Genomic DNA, 22307 nt, shown 5'->3' with positions numbered 1-22307 from the left:
GAAAGAGTGGTTGAATTTAATTTTGTTAGAGGAAAAAGAATTAAGGATATAAAAATTATTTTTTTAATGAAATATTGTTTTAGCCGCATTTCCAAACAGCATAAAAAAAACCCTCATTGTCTTAAATCTATAAATTTTATCAATTAAGTTTCAAACATTTTAAGAAATTCTTAATCCAAGGTTTTTTCTTCAATGTTTTTTTGTCAAGTATTCTTCAATGTGATATCCTCAATCAGGTCAAATTTTCTTAATTTGACACGATTTTAGTACATAAATTATGCAAATCTTAATTTGACACGATTTTAGTACATAAATTATGCAAATCAGACTTAAACTATTGAAATAAATTAACAAAATGAGACAATTGGGAAATGTTTAAGATGTTTGGAACCCAATTTGATAAAAATCCATAGGTTTGAGACCAGACCGAGGTTCCCCCAAGAATGTATTAGAGCAAGCCCATCCTCGTCCAAATTAAGCAAGGTTTCTGATAATGGACTTTCATAGACCTTGTGAGAGGAAATTTTGAATGACAACTTCTCTATCACTAAGCCGGCTTGCCGATACCAATGATAAAGAGCTACACGTGGTGCCCTTTCTTTGATTTTCTTGATGATTTTATTAAAAATAGAAAATATTTTTATTGCATAATGTTTCTTTTTTCTCATTCAATTAATTTGTCTCTTTCTTGTTGTTCTCTCTCACTGGTGATGTCTTTTTTAGATTGTATGTGTTAAAACAATTCAATTACCATAAAAGTAAACAAAATTAAATATGAATATAGAAAAAAAAAGACGAATGCTAAAATTTTCTTTAATTAATTTGTAATTTGTATTATTGTTTATACTTAAACATAAATATAATAGCTTATATATAAATTAAACTAAAAATATTATTCTATTCTTAATAAATAAAACAAAATAAATATATTATTTAACAATACGTATAAGAAAACAACTATGATATAATTGATAACTCCAATCTTAAACTGATTTTAAGAACCCTAATGAGAACCCACCATCACCCTAAACTGATTTTTTACTTGTGTTCAAACACTGTTATAACATGTGATACGTACAATTGGTTAGATTTGAAACTTGAAAATTATAGACAAAATTATACAATTGTTGAATCTATGCTATGTATAACAAAAGAAAGAAATTGTAAAATTAAATAAATATGTTGCAGTATATTTTAAATTTTAATAATTTTTAAAATAAAAACAAATTACAAGTTGTTTATATTGGTGTTAAACCGAGCTAAGCTGAATAAAGAAAAAACATAAAATAATAAGAAAATTAAAGAAAAAATACAAAAATAACTAGAAAAAAAGAAAAAAAACTCAAAATAATAAGAGAATTAAAGAAAGAAATACAAAAATAGAAAAAAATATATTCTAAAATAACATTTTTAGATCTAATTTGGGTATATCCATCACCTTATCCAGTTACAACAAGATAACTTATTGTAGAACTGGGTTCGTAGAATATGTTGGTTAAATTTTAATTCGATTTAATAATTGAATAGAAAACCTTAAGTTAGTAGGTGAGATTTCAAAATATAATTTATATTATTCTTTAACACAACCTCTCAAGTGAAAGTTTTTTTAAACTTGAAATTTGTACAAACACAAACTATCTTGTGTTTATTTTTTATCAAATAAATAAGATTTATAAGATTTGAAATGATGATCGCTTAGATATCAAGACTCCGATATAACGTAAAAGAACCAATTCAAAATAGTTAAATAAAATTTGAAGATATATTTTTTATTATATAATTGCTAGAAAGTGTATAAACATATTGAAGAGGTGATTGACAGAAGCCCTGATATTGAAGAGGTAAAGCCAGAGAAGAAAGTGAACGAGAAAGGAAGGAGATGGATCTACAGGGAAGAGCTAGCAAGCCATCTCATAGAGGTTTGGAAACCACTATAGTCCATATTCCACATATCCAGATATACTGCTCACAGGACCTACCTACTTCTTGGGGGTTGGGGTCATGTCCTGGGCTTTCTCAAACACAAGGCATGAGATGCTTACTTTCTTTAGAGGTGGTGCTGGAATAGAATCAAACAAAGTGAATCCTTAAAGTTGCATTTCAGTGGGTTTTGGAAGAGAATCTCTAATCCCAACGAAGCCCCCACGGCATAAATCATGTGGAAAAGGAATAATAATAGGAAATCGACAAGCTGCTGATATAGCTTCCATGCGTCCACAGATTCTTGCTCTCACTTGTTAAAAATAAAGTGAAAATAAAATGAAATGAAAGCAACATAAACCGCCACATATCCATATTCTAGTGAACAATTTCAATGATCGACGTCTCTGCACCCAATTGGCTCTTCCTTTCCTTTCCTTCTCTTGGTCAGATCGGATGTTTTTAGCAAGAAAATGGCAACTGGCAGTGGACTGGTGGGTCACTTAACAATATCATATGATGAAAGATAAATTAGGGTTACTAAATGATCAATAATTAGACGCACAGTACAATAATGACAATTTCTCTAGGTACTTGCTGTGCCAAACAAACAATGCTCCTAATTAACTCTTTATTAAACTCCCAGTAAACTCTTAATTACAGAGAAATAAAATATGGTGGGATGGGGCTCCTAAACTAGTTAAACACGATATACAAATAATAATAGTATATTTCAAGCACATAATTGTATTTAATTAGTATCTCATGATAAAATAAATAAATAAAAGTTTATTTGAATAAAAAAAGAAGATAAAAATATAAAATAAATATGTTTATAAGATAGTTTTATAGTTAATTTTTATCATTTCAAAACAAGAGGATATGCTTTTTCTGTTTTTTTTTTTATCTCGAGACAATAACTAAATATTAATTTTAAATATTTAAGATTGTAGTTTAATATAAACCTTATATATTGAATATTGATTTTTGCATTGTTATTCAAAGTTTGAAATTTAAAAATTCATATATATATATATATATTAAGCTTTTTGAATAACAACACAAAAACCGAACATTTAAATCTAAAAGCTATTCGATGGAATAGAAACTTAATTTTTGCATATAAAAATTGATGTGATAATACTTTTTTAAAAATAAAAAAGACATATCTGATAGTGCCCGAAAAGAACTAATTTCAACACATTTCTTCATCAAACTATGTAATTAATGGCTTACAAGAAATATGTATAATATAGAAAGAGACATTGGAAGCTGCTTTTTATCGCGATTAGCGCTTTACGTACATCTGCCATGGGATTCTCACACAATCAAGTGTGGGTATTAACAAACATTTGACTAAAATGGCTAGTTTTGTCTTCGTGGTCTAGAATAAAATCTCCTCTCGTGCTAGCTTGGAAACATCTGTATTCCATGGTCTTGCATGCTCCCATGCAATTCTTAAGACACACCAACTCTCTCTCTCTCTCTTTCTACCATTTACAAATATTTTTCTTTTCCCTCTTTCATTCCCTGACCATCAACTTTATTCTGTTGAAAAGAAGAGGTTGGGAGGGGAGAATCGAGGAATAAGAATATATATTTTCATAAAACAAATTCTCCACTCATCAAAGAAAAAGGAATCACTCGAGTCCTTGTTATGTTTTGCAATAATACTTGGGGGCATGTCATCTTATCTCTAGCGCCCAAAAAGAGAGCTGAATCTTTTTTTTTTTTTCATTCTTCCTTCCAATAAATTTGTCAATAGAGGGTAAGGGCTAAGAAGGGTCTCTCTCTAAACTTCTAATTTGTTTGGCTTTTGACTAATGACCAATCGATTTATATTATTATAGGGCTCGAAATGAGAGATTAGTATACCATATAATACCATGCCATTGCCATTCCACTACACTTTTGCTTCGAAGAGAGTACAAGGATAATATCATGATGCTCCTTCCACACTCCACATCATTTCCTCGATACAAGGAAACATTTTAAATATGAGATGCATTTTCGTATGATTGCTCCATTAATTAATTTGACTGATGAAAACATGGGTTATTAACAGTGATCAACTACTAATCATTGAAGTCAATGAAAACAAAATAAAATCTTGGTTAGCATGGAAAAATATACTTCTTAGCTAGTGTTAGGTAGCATGGTAGCTTCTGTTTTTTTATATGTTTAATTTGAAAAAAATATTAAATTAACTTTTTTTAGTAATTTTTATGGTTTGAATGTCTTAATTTTAAAAATAAAATTAAAAAATTAAAAAATATTTTAATATATTTAAAAATAAAAAAATATTTTTAAAAAATATTATTCGATATAATTTCAAACACGAGTTTGTGTCGTAAATTATCCCAAATAATTCAGCTTTCAAAAATTTAAGATAAGTTTAGATATATAGACGGCTTGAGACTTTGTTTCAATATTATGTTTTAAAAATATATTTAATTTAAAAAATATTAAATTAATATTTTTTCAATCTATTTTGATGATTTTAATATATTAATGTTAAAAATTAAAATTTATATATAAAATATTTAAAAATAAATACTTTTAAAATATTTGATTTGGTCACATGATGGAGTGGTTGAGACTTAGTTTTGATGAAGCAAATGGATGAATTTGACAGCAGGGTTTCCTTACGTGGGTGTGCACATTCTGTGGTCGGGTTCGATGATGTTTTTTTTGTATCATTATGGCAAGCACTTAAAGTCAATCTCACGTAGCAAAGAGGACTTGCCATATGCCTTGCATGGTGTCTTTTCGAAAGTCTTTTCACTTCCATATGCGCTTTGCCAATTGGTGCCACTACAGAGCAAACTTGTTGAGTTTAAAGCTACTTAATTATAGATGATGTTGGTTCAAATCCGTAATTTAATTTACCCTTTAAAATATATTGTTTTATATTTAAATGATTCTTTAAATAATGTTATTTTCTATTTGAATTTATAGTCTCGCAGCACGTTTTTGTTTTAAAAAGTTATATTAAAAAAAAAAAACAAGAGGTAATATCTACGGTTTATAAATTATCTAAATCCTCAGCTCCTAATCAATATAAATTATTAATATCATCAATAGTAAAAACTAATATTTTAGAAACATAATTCGTGCAACAACCAATTTGACCAAAACCCCAAGATTTTTTTTTCACCAGCTAATAATTAAAGAATAAATGTAAATATATAGATCATTAATAATTTACTAATTAATTACTAATTAAAGAAGACTCATGTAACAAAACTTAAATAGTGGATTAAGAAATTGCTTTACTCGCTGAACAGTTTATGCTCATGTCTAGCTGCTTCTGAACCTTCACCACTTAGCCATGACTCCAGATGGCTCCAGATAGTAGGTTTTTTTTTTTTTTTTTCCTTATGATGGATAACGTAGAGCAGAATCCAAGGTTCATATTGTCTCCAAATCTTGCAAGAGAGCATAGAGAGAAATTGCACGGGTGCAAACTCTATATTAGAATGGTCAACAATCAACGATAGCAGGTAGCTAGGTAAACTTATTATCATGCTATAGTGACTTTAATTCGCATGGACTCATAAATTTATTTCTTTGGGAGTTGATCATAACTTTATTTCTTTGGGAGTTGATTAGTTTGACTTCAAATTGATTCTTATATATATATATATATATATATATATATATATATTTGGACCCTGATCATACGTTTTCATAAGGTATAATTGATTTCAATTAGAGGAAGCAGAATTTTGAAAACTGAAAGTTACGTTTTCTTTAATAGTTTGAAAAGATCTTATACAATATGGTTTATTGATCACAAAATATCCTTGATGATGGCTGAAATCAAGATTTTGATGTCGTTTTGGAAAATGCCGAAATCTTTGGAATCATAATTAGAGTGGTTAGAAGCCTCGATCATTTTCTGCCATTTTAATTTAAGCAATAACCAGAGGCTACAAATCATGCACAACCTTGACTCTCAACAGTTGATCAAATCAAACCTTACACTAAATCAAACCTTACACTTCCATCAATGGATATTTGAGATCCTCTATCAGATCTCATCATAAAACGCTGAATTTATATGGAAATTTGATTAGTAAAGCAGTCGAGCAAGGGACATCAGATCACCTTCAAAGGGTTTGATCTGATCAAATGCATGAAATAGAGGGACCTTGAAATTAGTTTGGCCAACAATTATAAGAAAGAGAGACCACATCCATTAATAAATTAGAGCATTGTTGGAATACTTCTTCTAATTTGGCTGCATTGAAGTTGATTTCTTTCAAATTGTTTGATGAAGACTGGTCTAGATCATGTATAATTGTCATTACACAGTGCCGGCCTAACTTGAAAGATGTTAACAGGAACTCCTTTCTAGATGCGACGCCTAAGCTCATAACCATATCCATGAATTATAATCACCACTAAGGAAGCTTATAGGAACTCCTTTCCAGATGCTTCTTAATTTGTCGTCTTGGACATGCATATTGTTCTAAAGGAACAAAGGGAAACTAAATGCTTAAGCATGAATGTGGTCGTTCTATATGTTCGTCTTCAAGCTTTGAAATTTTTATAGCCCAGTTATTTTTTTATTTTTTTTAATGTGGGAAAAGAGTATCAAAATTTTGGGAAATATATATTCGAATATTTTATGGACTGAACTGCTCTATGATTGTGCATTGCAAGTGCTTTTGGCTGATCCATTGCATGGTGTTAACTGTCTCGTCTTAAGTATTTGTAGTTTATTTATCGATAAAATATCGAAAAATAAGATATAAGATGTTGAGTTTGGTAATATTTCTGCGATTATAACTATGATTATTTGCTCTAATACAAGCCTGCTCACTGAAGGGGCCGGCGAGCATAGGTCAACTACCACCAAAAGTTAGCCCTTGTAAGCCATGTTTCCAAAGGTTTCAATTGAATCAGATGCCTTGTCTTTACCTTATTGATCAAGTAAAAGTAGCCGTTAATCCATTATGTTTAATATGACAGCATTTAAATTTTTGCTTTTAAATACAGTGAGACTCCAGCTGTTAAAGGGGTTGTAGCCTTGCCTCAGCTCTAGTCAAATTGAAGAAAAAAACATAGCCTCTCTCAGAGACACCAGTACGTCTTATGTAGCTGCATGAAAGTAGATGCACCAACTTTTGAGGAAAAGCCCACTTTAAAGTAAGAGGGCACATACCCTGCAGTTTAAGGATGTGCAGTACATTTTTCAGTTAAATAAATGATGGTTTTAATTTGGCAATTTTTTTCTAATTTAAGCACTGATGTTTAGGATCAAAAAGTGGCTGCGTTTAGGTGGATCAGTCACAGCTTTCATCGCAAAAGATTATGTGCACAGCGCTATATTTTATTATTTGGAAGACCTTGGCTGGAGATGATCTAATATGAACAAAAGGAACTTTTTAAGTGAGATTGAGGGAAGAAAATATATATTGAGAATTTTCAACAGAATTAGGTTGGCTAAAGTCTACAATCAATTCAAGGATCGAGGACAGGGTTGGGAGATATCAAATGCACCTGCACATATTAATTTTGGTCCGATAAATGTTGCAATGATTACGAATTACATTTCGAGTTCAATTTTTATTTGGGTTACTGAATATTTATATAATTATTAATTTTAAAATTTATAAAATTAATTAAAGTACCTGTAAGTTGATCAAAATATCAATATTAATTAAATAAAAAAATATCACTCATTAAATGCATGGCTAATTAAAATTATTGACCCTTAAAAAGACACGTGATAAAACTAAAATTTATCTTTTCTTTGATTAGGTAGTTAAAATTAATATATTTAGTCTCCATTAATCATCTATAAATCAATTCATGACTTGATCATTTTGATAAAATTTGAGTTTGATATTTTTATTTTTATTTTTAAAATAATATAGTTTTGACCTTAGAAAGAAAAAAAAGTTTAAACAGCATCGTTTTAATTAATCAAAATCATCCCATCTAACCTGTAATTTTAATCTTGAACCTTTATATTATGATTACTTAATTGGTAATTTATCAGTTTATTTTATAAATATAGTGACTATAATAAAAAGGGTATAGCAAGGCTTGATTTCAAAGGGTTAGAAATTAAATAGTAAGATTTGATGTTACGTCAACCGATGAATCCAAAGAGAACTTTCAAATTGGAAATATGGATCAAAATCATTCAATGCCTATATGTGCAGTGCATGGTTTGATAACTTTGTTTAGCTTGCATGATTCTGTGATTTAGTGCTGCAAATGGGCAGAAAATACAGTTTTTATATTTTTTTTTAAATTAGTAAGTGGAGAGTTTGTGGATGTTTTATACGAAAAAGGAAGTAGGAGGAACGAAAGAAAAGAAAGAGTTTCTTTTTCAAATTATCACAATTAATTAAATATATTTGTAGAATAATACAGTTAATTTTTTTTAATAAAATAACATATTTTCTATATATTGCGATAATACAGATTTTATAGCTTGTTATTGTTTAAAATAACGAAATCTAATAAAAAAAATATTAAATATGTAGGAGAAATGAGAGAAAAAAATTAAAAAACAATTATAATATTATTAAAAAAATTTAACAAGAAAAATTTAATAACATAGAAAAAGTGATCCACACTTAAAAAAAAAAAACATTCTAAGATAAAATACACAAGGGAATGGAAGCTTAGTTTTCTGAACTTGAAAAAAAAATAAAAAAATCACATGTCAATAAAGCTAGAAAAACCCACCTCATCCATCTTAGTTCTTCGGGATTAACAAGGACAGGCTGGAAGGATCTAAACTTCCAACCCCCTTCCATTATTATTTGACAATAGAAGAGGAAGAAGAAGACAATCATCAATCCACAAAGAAATCCAGAGACTGCTACTTCCTTTCTCGCACACAACTACACACCAGAAAAGGCAAAAACTATTACCAACAAAAAAACAGAAAGAAAAAGATGTAATTAAAAACAAAGAAACAAAGAGAGCTTGCAAAAAAGCAAGAAAAAAAGAAGCCTTGTGCTCTCTCTTTTTTCTTTTCCTTGTAGCCTCTGCTAAGCATCTTTTCTTCACTTCTTCCTGTGCTTCTGCCTCTCTCTCTCCATTCTTTCTCTCTTGGAATACCATTTTCTTGTAGTTTGTTCTCCTTTGCTTCTCTCATTCTCTCCTTCTCTTCTCCCTCTTTAAGCTTTTCATGCAATTTGCTTCTTATTTATTTGCCCCTTGCTTTTATTTCTAAGCATTTGTTTCTTTGATCAGTAAAGTCTAGTTCCTTTTCTTTTTTTCCCACCCTTTGGATTTATATTTAAATTTCCCACCTTTTCTATCCAAATTAGGCGGAAAATCCTTGTGCTTTGGAATTTACAGCTCCAATCATTTATGGATTATTTTGATCAAATTGTAAAAAATTAGTCTTGACCTCAGTTTCTTGCTTACTTTTTTTTGTTCATATGGTCTAAATATCTGTACCCTTTTTTTTATTCCTTTTCTTGTATAATTCACTGTGGAATCTTCTTTCTTTAGTTTCAAATCCTTGAATTAAGTCACTCACTTTCTTTGGTTTTTTTGTCTCTTCAAATGGTCTAAATTTCTGTGCTTTTCTTCGAGTTTCTTGATCAAAGGTCTGAACTTTCTTGATTTACAAGTAATTTCTTGAATTCTCTATTCTGGGTTCTCGTTTCCATGGGACTTTGTCATGGAAAACCCGTTGAGCTCCAACAAAACCAATCCAAAAACAACACGCTCTCCATTGAAACAGACTCAACAAAGCCACCAAATTCACATACTAGGAAGAACTCAAACTTCCCTTTTTACAGTCCAAGTCCATTATCTAGCCTCTTCAAGACTTCACCTGCTGTATCAAGTGTAAGCTCCACTCCTTTGAGGATTTTCAAGAGGCCTTTTCCACCTCCTTCCCCTGCAAAGCATATACGTGCATTGCTTGCAAGAAGGCATGGCTCTGTTAAGCCTAATGAAGCTTCAATTCCTGAAGGAAATGAGACTGATATTGGTTTGGACAAGAATTTTGGGTTTTCTAAGCAGTTTGTAAGTCATTATGAGCTTGGTGAGGAAGTGGGGCGTGGACATTTTGGGTATACTTGCTCTGCGAAGGCGAAGAAAGGAAGCTTGAAAGGCCAGAATGTGGCAGTCAAAGTTATTCCAAAGTCTACGGTTTACTTCTCAATCTCTCATTGACCATGATCTTTCGATTTTGACTAGCTTTTATTGGTTTGAGTATCCTTAGATTAGCTTAAAAACTTGGATGTTTGAATTGTTGTGTGTTCTGCTTATGTACAGATGTGATTTATTTTTATATTTCTAAGCACACCTTTCTATAGAGGTTTAATGCAATTCTGGCTGCTATTTGTAATTCTAACTGATCTGACTCGCTTGTGTTGTGATAATATGGGAGTATACGATGAGAATGATGGATTTGCTCGAGGTCTTTCCCTGAAAATGCAGCGCTTCTCCGTTGTTTAGGACACTTGTATCTTAACACAGCCTTCCTTATTAATTGGAGTATTGGCATTTATTAATGAATGCTCTGTTTCATGTTTAAGCTATCCAGGCCCAAGACACACGGTTGATGGGTCACTATCCTCTAAATAAGTCACTGATAATTGAATTAAATGGTTTGTTTTTTGTCCAATTATCCATGAAGCTTTGGTAGCTCATTACCCTGTCATGATAATGATATTATATCATAACTTAATCCAATGCAAACAAGGTATTCTGTAATATTCTCCATATTTGCTATTATCGATCTATTTGTAAAGCATATCCTGTTTTTGTACTAAATCATTGTGCACAAGTACAAGGACCATTGAGCAAAAGTCTCATTCGCCCTACATGATAGAGGCATTAGCACCGTTATTTATGCCATAGATGATAGTTCTTTTGACCGTCAACTGTAGAACCAATGAGCTATTTGTCCTTTTCTCATGTAAATTGGGCAATGTTTTACAGATGACCACTGTAGTTGCCATAGAGGATGTGAGACGAGAAGTGAAAATATTACGGGCTCTAACGGGACATAAGAACCTAGTGCAGTTCTACGATGCCTACGAAGACGACGACAATGTCTATGCTATAATGGAGTAAGTTTTGACAGCACTTATTTTTCATGTAAAAAAGGATTCAATTGTGTCACTTTTGCCTTGGTTGTACAGTCGATGTTTATGGCTCAAAACTGTGATAATGACTGCCAAGAAAATGATGACATATAGGACAATCAGATAAGCTAAGTAACTAGCTAGTGCTTTTAACCCCTACATGTTTCAATGAATTTTATAAGGATAAAGGACGTACAATGCACAATTTCATGAATCTTTTGGCCAGTTGATCTTCAATGTCGAGAAATGTAGACCAATTATATAAATGATTCTGCCTTGTTCAATCAAATTTGCTTTTAATGAAAAGCTTAATAGAGTTGAATAATACAGAGAGTCTTCGTGTTAACCAAAACACTTGAAAAAATAACTATGCCAGTCTTTTGGTACATTTTCATGGCTGTCATCTGTGAAAAACTTGCATCTAATTATCGAGGAGCAAAAGAGCAGAAAGAAGAAGTTAATTCATTGGTTAGTTAAGTTTCTACATTTCTAATAGCATAGACTTCAGACAGATAAGTTGTTGGAACTTACCTTCTGCAAATGTTTTTGTTCTTTAGGTTGTGCGAAGGTGGTGAATTATTGGATAGGATACTCTCAAGGTACTGTACTCTTAAATGTTGTTTTCTTTATGGTATATCCCTGTCTTGTTCTGTGATATTCTAACTGGCTGAACTCCTAGTCATATTATACAGGGGTGGAAAATACTCAGAAGAAGATGCAAAGACCGTTATGGTTCAGATATTAAGTGTGGTTGCCTACTGCCATCTCCAAGGTGTCGTTCATCGTGACCTGAAGCCTGAGGTAAGCAATTAATAAAAATAATTATATGCGAATTTCTTGTTGTGTTACTTTTTTTCTGGAAGATGCTTGACTAACTTCATGAAGTTAGTTGTGACACTATTAATATTTAGTGGAAGAATATAAAGGTTTTGGGTGGGAATGGGAGGTGTTATACGCTGTTGTAGATGCAATTTCATGCTGGCATATCCTTATTCTTTTATAATCATTTTACTTCAGAACTTTCTCTTTACCACCAAGGATGATAATTCCACATTGAAAGCCATTGATTTTGGACTCTCTGACTATGTAAAGCCAGGTCAGTTTTACTGGATACAGCATCTCAACTTTTTTCTTTTCTTTTTTTTTTTTTGGTGGGGGGGGTTCGATGGGGGGGGGAAGTTTTGACTATTTGAAACTTCTGCAGATGAAAGGTTAAATGATATTGTGGGAAGTGCATATTATGTAGCTCCTGAAGTTCTACACAGATCATATGGAACCGAGGCAGACATGTGGAGTATTGGTGTGATTGCTTATATTCTTCTATGTGGTAGCAGGCCCTTTTGGGCCCGGACGGAATCTGGAATCTTTCGAGCTGTTTTGAAAGCAGATCCAAGCTTTGATGAAGCTCCCTGGCCTTCTTTATCTCCAGAAGCTATTGATTTTGTGAAGAGACTGTTGAACAAGGACTATCGGACGAGACTAACAGCTGCTCAGGCTCTGAGTATGTTCCTATAGCTAAAGTCCTGATGATTTGGTCACCCTACATGTGAGGTCGAAAATATAATTCTAAGGTGGCTACCTGCATTTTTATTTTTAGGTCACCCATGGCTGGCTAATCATCATGACATAGAGATTCCACTGGATATGATTGTATACAAGCTTGCAAAAGCTTATATATATTCTTCTTCTCTACGAAAATCTGCTTTGAGGGTAAGTAGGATACTGTGTCCTCCATTTTTAGATGTAACTCAAATGCCAGGTTTTCTTCTTTTTTCCTTTTTTTTTTTTGGGTCAAGTCCTAAGCATTTCATCCAAAGTTAAATGCAATTGTGTAGAGTTTGTATGCATCATAAACCAAAAGTCATTTCAAGCTAGAGGAGCCACAAACTTGTTCATGTTTTTTGGGTGTGGTGTCTTTGATATAAATCTCACATACTTACTGTGCAAGCAACAAACTTGTCGATTTTGACAGGCTCTGGCGAAGACGTTAACTGTTGCTCAGCTAGCTTTCCTACGGGAACAATTTACATTGTTAGGGCCAAGCAAAAATGGCTTCATTTCTATGCAGAACTTTAAAACAGTGAGCTCCTTCTCTTCCATCTTCTGGCTCTCAGTATTAACTTTCGTCCTCCTCTTTTTTTTTTTTTTTGCTTGTTGGTGTTTCTCATGTCATTCTGAGAGATGTTGGTATTAACAGGCTGTAATAAAGCACTCTACAGATGCCATGAAGGATTCCAGGGTCCTCGATTATGTTAACATGGTAATGCTTAACGCCTGTTCTGGTTTCTTACCTATTTTTTGCTTAATTGTTTATACCATTCTATCTGATTTATTTACTAGCAGAATTGATTTAGAGTTCTAGTTAATTGTCTACTCTTGCGTGTTTCAGGTTAGTTCTCTTCAATACAGTAAATTGGATTTTGAAGAATTTTCTGCTGTTGCCATAAGTGTGCATCAGCTAGAAGGAATGGATTGTTGGGAGCAAAATGTTAGGCGTGCCTATGAATTGTTTGAGAATGATGGAAACAGACCCCTTATGTTCGAGGAACTTGCCTCAGTATGCTCTCTCTCCCTCCCTCCCTCTCTCTCTCTCTCTCTCTCACACACACACACACACACTCGGGGGCTTGCACACAGTGGCAGAGCTAGGAATTCTACGTGGGGAAGTGAAAAGGCCGTTGAGATATGTAATGGATGGATTTTGAAGCTGCATACTTTTATATCTTTTTGAAGAAGACATGTATAAAAATGCCCCAGGACTTTTTTGTAAGAAACCATTACAATTGAGGGACTTGAACTTTGAGGGGCCAGGTCCTCTGCCACCCTACCTCTGCTCCTGCATTGACAGACCTTTATGCTCTTTTTTCCTGACATATTTCTCTACAATTTGACAGATATCTGAAGTAATTCAATAGGAATGTTCTTCTAGTCGTAGAGCTTAATTCTAGGTGCAAAAGTACCGTAGGGGATGCAAAATGGTACGAGACTGGGTTGACCAGTAAATAGGTCCTGGTTTGACTGCCAAAGTACTTGATATTTGCTTTGGAGTGGGTGTCCAAATTATTTTCTCGCCTGTAGGACCTTTTTGATTCAGGTCTTTCACTTGCAACTAACTACACAAGGTGATAGTAGTGGTAAAGACTCAAATTTGAAGTTTCTAATCATCCAGTTTTTCACTTCGAACATAGGGAAGATGGAGGTCCGGGTCTATTTTACTTACTAGTATCGTCCCTTTCCTGAGGAAAGGAGGAGCATAGATGATGAAGCAAGTCTGCTCCATCTAGAGACTTGTTTTGTTCTTTAAGTGAATTCAAGTACTAAAATTATTTGCTTCTCTGTTTTCAGGAGATGAGACATTCAGATGGTAAATTAACCTTCTTGGGGTTTGTCAAGCTTCTCCATGGGGTTTCTTCACGCACATTTCAGAAGGCTTGAAGTGAATCCTTCCAACACAAACTATTTTGTCCACTGTCCTGGTCCTCCTTGAAACTACAATGTCACGAGGGGACTAAAATGGCAAGACCAATTTAACTCAAATCAGGCTCATGTTCTCCTAATCATAACAAAGGCTACCGCTACCGATGAAGCCATGCACGACATGATCTCATGTTAATGTATGCTTTCCACTTTCTCTATTATCGGTGCAACTGGGATTTGAGGATTGTGCAGATGAGGGAAGATCAGAAAAGTGGATTTAGGGTTAGCAGACAGCTTTGAACTCGAGTGAGCTCTGTGATTTTGGGTTTATCCCTTGTGTACCCATCGCCCTAAGTTATCTAATAAACCCTTCATGTGATCTGCATGAAGTTATCAAACTATGAACTTCGATTCTAATGGCGGTTTTCACTTGCTGCATTTTCACCTCCAAGCTAAACCATACAACCATTCAGTTACGATTTCGCTATGAACTCCAGTAACCAAGAAACAAGGGGTTCGGAAAGATTTGTGTATATATACAACTGTAGATTTACACATTTTCGTGACGTGATTCTTGACGTCCTGTCATTCACTCAATGATAATCTAGATAATGTAACAGGACTGGCTTCTGCTCGATTCACTTTCTATGATGGTGCCATGTGGGTTGGCACTCGACATGATGACAATTGAACTGCCCTTGTAATAATGATATTCGTTCACCCACTGTCTGAACAAGAGCTCTTGTACCCCGAATAGCTTGTAATTCAACTGGCTTTCTTTCTCTTGTAAATTTCCAGAATCACTGTCTACGCCCCAATGATTTAAATAAAATGTGTTTGATGTTTCATATGAATATATGTGTGTCCACGAAGAACTTGAGAGTTGTGATCTATTTCCACGAGGAAGCCTCAGCATTTAGTAAATAAAAATAGTTATTTTTTAAAGTTTTATTTATTTTGAAATATATTAAAATAATATTTTTTTATTAAAAAAACTATTTTTAACATTAATATATCAAAATAATTTACAAAATAAAAAATTATTTAAAAAAAATAAAATCTTAAATTTTTATTAAACTCATTTAAAACACAATTCTAAACAACATCTTAGTTTAATTTATTTTATGGTAATTTAAAAATTAGTTAGCATTATAGTTATAAGAGTCGGTTTATAGTCTAAGTTGCAATTTAGTCGGTCAACCTACAAGTAGATGAAAACTCAAATTTTTTTTTAATTCAACTATGTTATTTTATTAAAAATTAAAATAAAATTTAATCCAAATCATATTTTAAATCAGTCAAACCAAGATTTATGATTATAGCTTTCAAGCGAAAACCGTGTCCCAAATAAGAATTGAAATACTGAAACAAAGTTTTTTTAATTTTTTTTAAAAAATTGCATGCTGTCTATTGTAAATATAAATTGAAATCAAGTTATATTAAAAATATTAGATGAAGCGTTGTTATACCTCACAACCAACGGTTTAAAAATCAGAAAAATTAGCTCAAAGGGAAAAAAAAGAGCATTGATGTTAGATTTCTTGTATCTAAAGTCTATTTATTTGGAGTGAGTATATATATATATATATATATATATATATATATATATATATCATAATAATCATTGATCAAGTTTTTAATATATCTCCATATATTTAATTGTATCTTCTTATATTTTATTAAATTCTCTAACATATCTTGTTGACAAATTTTTCTATCCAAATTGAAATAAATATATTTTTCATTAAAAAAAATCCAACGATGCAAAAATATAGTTTTAGATTTTTTAAAAAATTAAATCTTTATTTTTTAAAAATTCTAATTTTTGACTAACTTTAAAACTTTTTATATCTTAAAATTTTTTGAGTAATTTTGATAAATTTTCTATCATGTCCTCATTTATCTCAAGAAAGAATTAAAATAAAAAAAATATAATTTTGTTAATTTAAATGGAAAAACTTGGTTAAAGGATATATTTAAAGAACAAATTGAATTACTTATCTATTTTTTTTTATCATATCTTTACAACTTTAAGAGATAGATAAGAAATTAAAGAAGTTTTATTATGCTTTCATTTTCATACCACGAAGCTAATAATTAGAAAAAAAAACAAATATTAAAATATTATCATTACTTCTTTTAATTTTTTGAATTCTTACCACGAAATCTGTCTAAAAAAAACTGATGATAATTCATTTTTTTTTACTATTCAATTTTCATCGTTTAAGTATTTTAATAAAAAAAAGATCATTTGACTATCAGGGAAGAAAGCTAATTAAATTGTCTATTACATATTCACTAATAATTAAATAAATAAATAAAAACTTTCACATTTTGTACATCCATCAATGCTGGCTGACCTGGCAAGATCTAGGCTAAAAAAAATAATTAAAATTACACATGCCATGATACCAAATAATAAGAACACTCTTCTCACTTGAGCTCTCGAATCTCCTTCTCTATCTTTCTGTCTCTCTGCTACTTCAATCCTTCAATGGCAACCATAAACAAACCACTAAAGCCAAAACCTTTATCAAACCTCATATCCCCAATTCTCACTATAATATTCTGCATTTCAGCCATTGCATTGTTATACTTGTTTTTTTCACTAAATTCCACAGATGGGTTCTCCTTTTCAACTCCAAAATCCTTAAGGAACTCTGTAGGCAAACCCAAAAGACAACATACCATTCATGAAAAGTACTTGTATTGGGGTAACAGAATTGATTGTCCTGGTAAACATTGTGAGTCTTGTGAAGGTTTGGGTCATCAAGAGTCTAGCCTTAGGTGTGCTCTAGAAGAAGCCATGTTCTTGAATAGGTATGTTTTTTTTCTTTTAAGTTATTTTTTTTGTGTCAATATGTTGTTGGGTTTGGTATTTTTTCGGTGGGGTTTTATTGGATTTGGGTTTTAAACTATCTTTCTGTTGAATTGATTTGGCATGTTACTTGCTTAGTTATGGGGGGTTTAGGTGTTAATGACATTGAAATTGGATTAAGTGAAATGAGCAAATCGGATCAAGTGTTATTCTTGATAAGAAACTGTGTTGTTGGGTATCTACATATTTAGCTGTTTGTGATTTAGGGAACTTGAATTGCTGTTATTATTATTTAACTCTTTAACAACTTTTGGTTTGAGTTGAAATGTGTTTTTATTTATTTATTTTTTTTGAAAAGTTGAAATATGAAAGGAAATTGTGACTGGATTGATTCCACGTGTGTAGCAATTAAATGAGTCAATAACAATGATTTATTGAAACCAAATGTTTGTTTCTTTTTTAATTGTTAAGGTTAGCAATTAAACACTGCAGAGTTGAGCTTGTCTGTTTTAGCATGTTTCTTATATTTCCATATTATCTTGTTGCAGAACTTTTGTGATGCCTTCAAGGATGTGTATCAATCCAATACACAATAAGAAGGGGATCCTTCATCACTCTGACAATTCAAATTCAGAGGAAAGGTAAGTTTATTGAACTGTTATGTGGACTGTTGTTATTGCCAGAGCTAAACTTTTGCATCTAGAGTGCTAAATCCAACACTACCTATGCTTGTCTTCCTGTTCTTATGGAAAGAAAGATTCTAATTCAATAAATGGGTTTGGCTTTGATTTTTTAATGAATACAAATGTAATGCTAAACTATCAGAAAAAGCTAAAATTCTGTGATCTGAACTTGCTTCCTTCTATTTAGCAGGTGGGCTGAAAGTTCTTGTTCCATGGACTCTTTGTATGATATGGATCTCATTTCTGAAACTGTGCCTGTAATCTTAGACAACTCAAAAGATTGGTATCAGGTATTATCAACAAGTATGAAGTTGGGAGCTAGAGGAGTGGCCCATGTGGAAGGGATAAGTCGAGTTGATCTCAAAGAGAATAGTCATTACTCAAACCTCTTGCTCATTAATCGAACAGCGAGCCCACTTTCATGGTATGAAATGTAGCTGCCATTTTGGCGTTTTATGTTTATTCTCATCAAATGACTCAAAGACTGTTAACTGCATGAATGGGAGCTATGCTAAAATTGGGGAGAGGTGATTGTGGGAAGAAAGATGGGTGTGTTAGTTTGGATAATAGTTTTAAGAATTGTAAATAATGATAGTTCATCTGCTTTGCTTTTTAAATTTCACAATCAATACAGATATTATTCTTGATGTGCAAAATTTGCTTATGTGTTTTCTCTAAATTTCTGAAATGGAGTAATTGGCCTGGCTGTAATGAAAGGATTGGTTTTTCTTCATGTGGTTTAGAGAATCTGGACCGTTCTAATAAGCCAATGCTGGATAGGAAGTGACTGCTCTATTTAGAGGGGAAAAAGAAAAATTAAAAGGAAGGGACTTGTGACTGCTATACTCTGGGAAAAAGAAAAAGGAAAAAAGTTTGCACTTGCTATTTTCAGTGTAGCTATTTGTCATGATATAATTTGTCTTCGAGATTTTTCGAATCTTGCAAATTTCTTTCTAGATTCTAATCATAATAGCCATTCAGGTTCATGGAATGCAAAGATCGAAACAACCGTAGTGCTATAGCATTGCCATATTCATTTCTTCCTACAATGGCAGCAGATAGATTAAGGGATGCTGCGGATAAGGTCTGTATCATGTGATATTGCTAGGTTCTCTTTGCTTGTTTCACACCATTTGTCTTCTTCTGTTTCCTCTAAAACAGAACTTGATTAACCTGCAATTCATCTAATCTCATGTGCATAGATTATGGCACTTCTTGGTGATTATGATTCCATCCATGTTCGCCGAGGGGATAAAATAAAAACTAGGAATGACAGATTTGGGGTTTCTCGAACCCTACATCCTCATCTTGACAGGGATACCCGTCCAGAATTTATACTCCATAGGATTGAAAAATGGGTCCCACCTGGACGAACACTTTTTATTGCTTCAAATGAGAAGACACCGGGATTTTTTTCACCTCTCGCTGTCAGGTAAACCTTCTCAAACTTAAAAATTTGAAAATTATACACTAATTCTTAGCTGTGAAGTAGCACAAATGATTTGCTCATGACAGATTCTGAAAATTCTCAAAAAGAAATAAATTAGAGATCAGCATTGATGCTTTAAGAAATAAATTTACAATTATGCATCTCTGTTAATTTCTTGTTTTATTGTAAGTACTTAATTGTAACTTGCTAATTCATTATGGCAAATATCATTCTGCAGTTAATATCTTGCATGATTGACTCAACCAGTGTGGATGCTTGGCATGACATATTTATTCTCTTTGATTAAGTTGGTTGAACATGTTTCTGATGCATTTCTGCTGTAAGCTTTTTCAAAGTATTACTTCCTTTCTCTATAAATCAATGGCTCTTGCTTTGTGCCTTTTACGAGATATCTCTGATCTTATAGAAAAACTTCTGCCATCTTTCAGGAAATTGGAAGAGACCTTTTTTTTTAAAAAAAAAAAATGTTAAATAAGGTTTTGTTGTAATTTTTATTCAATAGTGAAGTTGATGTTGAACTTTGGTGGCACATAATTTGCAGATATAAATTGGCGTATTCATCTAACTACAGCATGATTCTGGATCCCGTGATTGAGAACAACTATGAATTATTTATGATTGAAAGGCTTATTGTGATGGGTGCCAAAACATTCATTAGAACATTCAAGGAAGATGATACTGATTTCAGCCTCACTGACGATCCAAAGAAGAATACCAAGTCATGGCAATTACCTGTTTATACCATGGATGAAGTAGAGCAATGAAGCTGATAAAGCATTTATAACCATTTCCCCTTCTGTCTCCAATTCAGCCCTTGAGTTCTCTCCTTGCATGCCATTCTTGCATATACGGTCATTCTATGATTATTCTCGTGTGATAGTATGGTGTGGCATGCGGTATAGGCTTGGATTGATTATCATGGATGAGTCTTGTAGCTTTGTTGAAGATAATCAGCGTGATGTTGGTGATGAGGGCCTATTAATTTGCCAATGTATATTCTGAGCTATCTCGTAAGTTTTAATACAAGGTTGTATGCGGTTTCTTAAGATGTTGATTGTTATTGCAGAAAAATTTTGTAGAGAAGAGGAACCTTAAGCCCTGTCTTCCACCTTTTTCCCCTGTTCATGTGGTAACTTATCCATGAATTGCACCGGCATGAATAGAATATCATCTGGTAGATACTTGATTTTTACTGTAATGTTCTATCATGTAACCATGGTGCACATGAATCATGAGCACGTCTAGATCATCCCGTTTTATCTCCAAATTGAGAATTGAAAGGCTCATCTCATCAATCATGAAGCGGGAAAAACACACCAGAGGGGCAATGGCGATGCATAGAGAGCTCACCATAGAAGGCATGGAAAGTGTAAATGGAAGGTTTAATCATGATAGGCCCGTAATGATTTGGAACCACTTGGCATGTTGTTATGATTGCTTTGGTTGTTCGCGTCCTCTTTTAACGGTTCACATCATGGGCCGTTACCTTTGTTGTTCGAACATGGCTACATGTCGTTCGTTTTCAAGGTAGTTTGTCCACCGTGGAACACACAAGCCTCAAAAGGCAATCGATCTTCACCTGTCCTGACAATTCCACGCCACACCGCCTCCACTTAAAGTGCATGGTGGGCCCATTACTTTACAGGCAAAAAGACTACCCTTCCATCTCCTGCCACGTAGAAAAATCCCAAACTCATTCACACGTACTAAATCAGTTATTCACACGTGCCAACTCACCGCCTATAAATACCTGCCACCCTAAAAAACCCACCAGTTAGTACCAGTAGTCATAGACGAAGATAAAAAAATCAGCATAAAAAAGGATTCCAGCCTTCTCCGGAATATTCCTTCTAAGGTCAGCTCTCTTAAAATAAACTTAATCTAGAAGGTCAAGGAAGTCAGTTACCAGCTGTCACCGTCCAGCTACCAACCGACCAGCCGCCAGCCACCAGCTGCATGCCAATAGCTGCTTTCACACCGTCAACCACAACCGCTTTCACACTTGAAGGTTGAATTTTCTTGTTTTGACTTCGTGTGTAAATAGATAGTTAAACTTAAGCAATTATGTGTGGAGAGATTGAGAGAAACACTAGAGAGAGAAAAAGAGAGAGGGTGTGTTATTGTAAACTTTTCATTATTGTAAGCTTGTTGTTCTTGAAATAAAAGAGTGTGTTTTATCCCCTCCGAGTGTTTCAAAGCCACCACAAGTGGTTTCTCCCACCAACAATTGGTATCAGAGCCCCGTTCGTCAGAAAACAGAGGTATTTTTGGGAAATATCCGAATTTTCAAAGTTGTCAAAAACAAGTTTTGATCATTCCAAAGTGTAGAGCTCATCAATACGAACTCATCGGTGCAAAAATCAGATCAATCGGAGCACGGGGTGGACCACACTCTCCGTCTAAAGTTTCAGCACTATAGCCCACGCCCCCCGAGGAAAAAGACGAGTGAGCCACACGCGCGCCGAGCCAAGTCTCAAGCCGAGCCGCGAGCCATATTTCGAAGCCGAGTCAAGCTCCAAGCCATATTTCGAAGCCAAGCCAAGCTCCGAGCCATATTCTGAAGTCAAGCCAAAAAGAATATTCCTTGGAATATTCCCGGTTCAACCCAACAAACTACCCGAATTGGTTTTTGGACGGGTTCGCCCTATTTTTGACCCGTTTTCTACAAAGTCAGACCAATTCCCTATTATTTGGACCATTCTGGATCCATCTACAGTGTCGGTTTTGCCAAATTCAACTCCCAAAAGATGATATAGTCATTTAAAGAGCAAAATGACTACAGAAAATGCACAAACACTCATCCCGAAGCTAACCAAAGACAACTATGATAGTTGGTGCATCAGATTGAAGGCATTCCTTGGTTCACAAGAGTGTATAGACATTGTGCAATATGGTTATGATGAACCAGAGTCCAAAGAATCAGAAGATGCTTTACCAGAGGTACA

The 22307-nt window shown here is 33.2% G+C and overlaps 2 protein-coding genes and 1 pseudogene across 5 annotated transcripts; all 3 read left to right on the top strand.

The window, feature by feature from the left end:
• Nucleotides 1-8661: 8661 nt before the first annotated feature.
• On the top strand, nt 8662-14849 carry LOC105127600 (CDPK-related kinase 1-like). 3 transcript variants are annotated; one of them, XR_842667.1, is made up of 12 exons: nt 8662-10053; nt 10849-10979; nt 11552-11593; nt 11687-11795; nt 12012-12090; nt 12199-12495; nt 12592-12704; nt 12967-13074; nt 13192-13254; nt 13384-13551; nt 13889-13992; nt 14340-14410. XR_842667.1 is itself a non-coding variant. In XM_011028957.1 (11 exons), the coding sequence occupies exons 1-11, from the start codon at nt 9565-9567 to the stop codon at nt 14427-14429; spliced, it is 1689 nt and encodes a 562-aa protein (XP_011027259.1). In that variant the 5' UTR covers nt 8664-9564; the 3' UTR covers nt 14430-14849. The 3 variants fall into 3 exon arrangements, 2 of the variants coding, with proteins under 2 accessions (XP_011027259.1, XP_011027260.1); XM_011028957.1 differs by lacking the exon at nt 13889-13992 and having other exon boundaries at nt 8664-10053; nt 14340-14849; XM_011028958.1 differs by lacking the exons at nt 8662-10053; nt 13889-13992 and adding an exon at nt 10256-10514 and having other exon boundaries at nt 14340-14849.
• Nucleotides 14850-16820: 1971 nt separating this feature from the next.
• Nucleotides 16821-20468, top strand: LOC105127599 (uncharacterized). 2 transcript variants are annotated; one of them, XM_011028955.1, is made up of 6 exons: nt 16821-17231; nt 17778-17870; nt 18100-18336; nt 18894-18996; nt 19115-19344; nt 19904-20468. In XM_011028955.1, the coding sequence occupies exons 1-6, from the start codon at nt 16906-16908 to the stop codon at nt 20124-20126; spliced, it is 1212 nt and encodes a 403-aa protein (XP_011027257.1). In that variant the 5' UTR covers nt 16821-16905; the 3' UTR covers nt 20127-20468. The 2 variants fall into 2 exon arrangements, with proteins under 2 accessions (XP_011027257.1, XP_011027258.1); XM_011028956.1 differs by having other exon boundaries at nt 16822-17231; nt 18103-18336.
• A 432-nt stretch (nt 20469-20900) lies between these two features.
• Nucleotides 20901-22307, top strand: part of LOC105127598 (dual specificity protein phosphatase 12-like) — an 8003-nt pseudogene continuing 6596 nt past the window's right edge.

This window comes from Populus euphratica, unplaced genomic scaffold (genome assembly GCF_000495115.2).
Source record: "Populus euphratica unplaced genomic scaffold, PopEup_1.0 scaffold13.1, whole genome shotgun sequence".
NCBI classification, from domain to species: Eukaryota; Viridiplantae; Streptophyta; class Magnoliopsida; order Malpighiales; family Salicaceae; genus Populus; species Populus euphratica.
This window is presented reverse-complemented; position numbering and strand designations above follow the sequence as displayed.

Coding starts and splice junctions, on each gene's coding strand:
- LOC105127600 (XM_011028957.1), top strand. CDS start 9,565: ATGGGACTTTGTCATGGAAAACCCGTTGAGCTCCAACAAAACCAATCC. Junction 10,980..11,551: donor AATGTCTATGCTATAATGGA/GTAAGTTTTGAC, acceptor TTTGTTCTTTAG/GTTGTGCGAAGGTGGTGAAT. Junction 12,496..12,591: donor AACAGCTGCTCAGGCTCTGA/GTATGTTCCTAT, acceptor TTTTATTTTTAG/GTCACCCATGGCTGGCTAAT.
- LOC105127599 (XM_011028955.1), top strand. CDS start 16,906: ATGGCAACCATAAACAAACCACTAAAGCCAAAACCTTTATCAAACCTC. Junction 17,871..18,099: donor AATTCAAATTCAGAGGAAAG/GTAAGTTTATTG, acceptor CCTTCTATTTAG/CAGGTGGGCTGAAAGTTCTT. Junction 19,345..19,903: donor TTTTCACCTCTCGCTGTCAG/GTAAACCTTCTC, acceptor CATAATTTGCAG/ATATAAATTGGCGTATTCAT.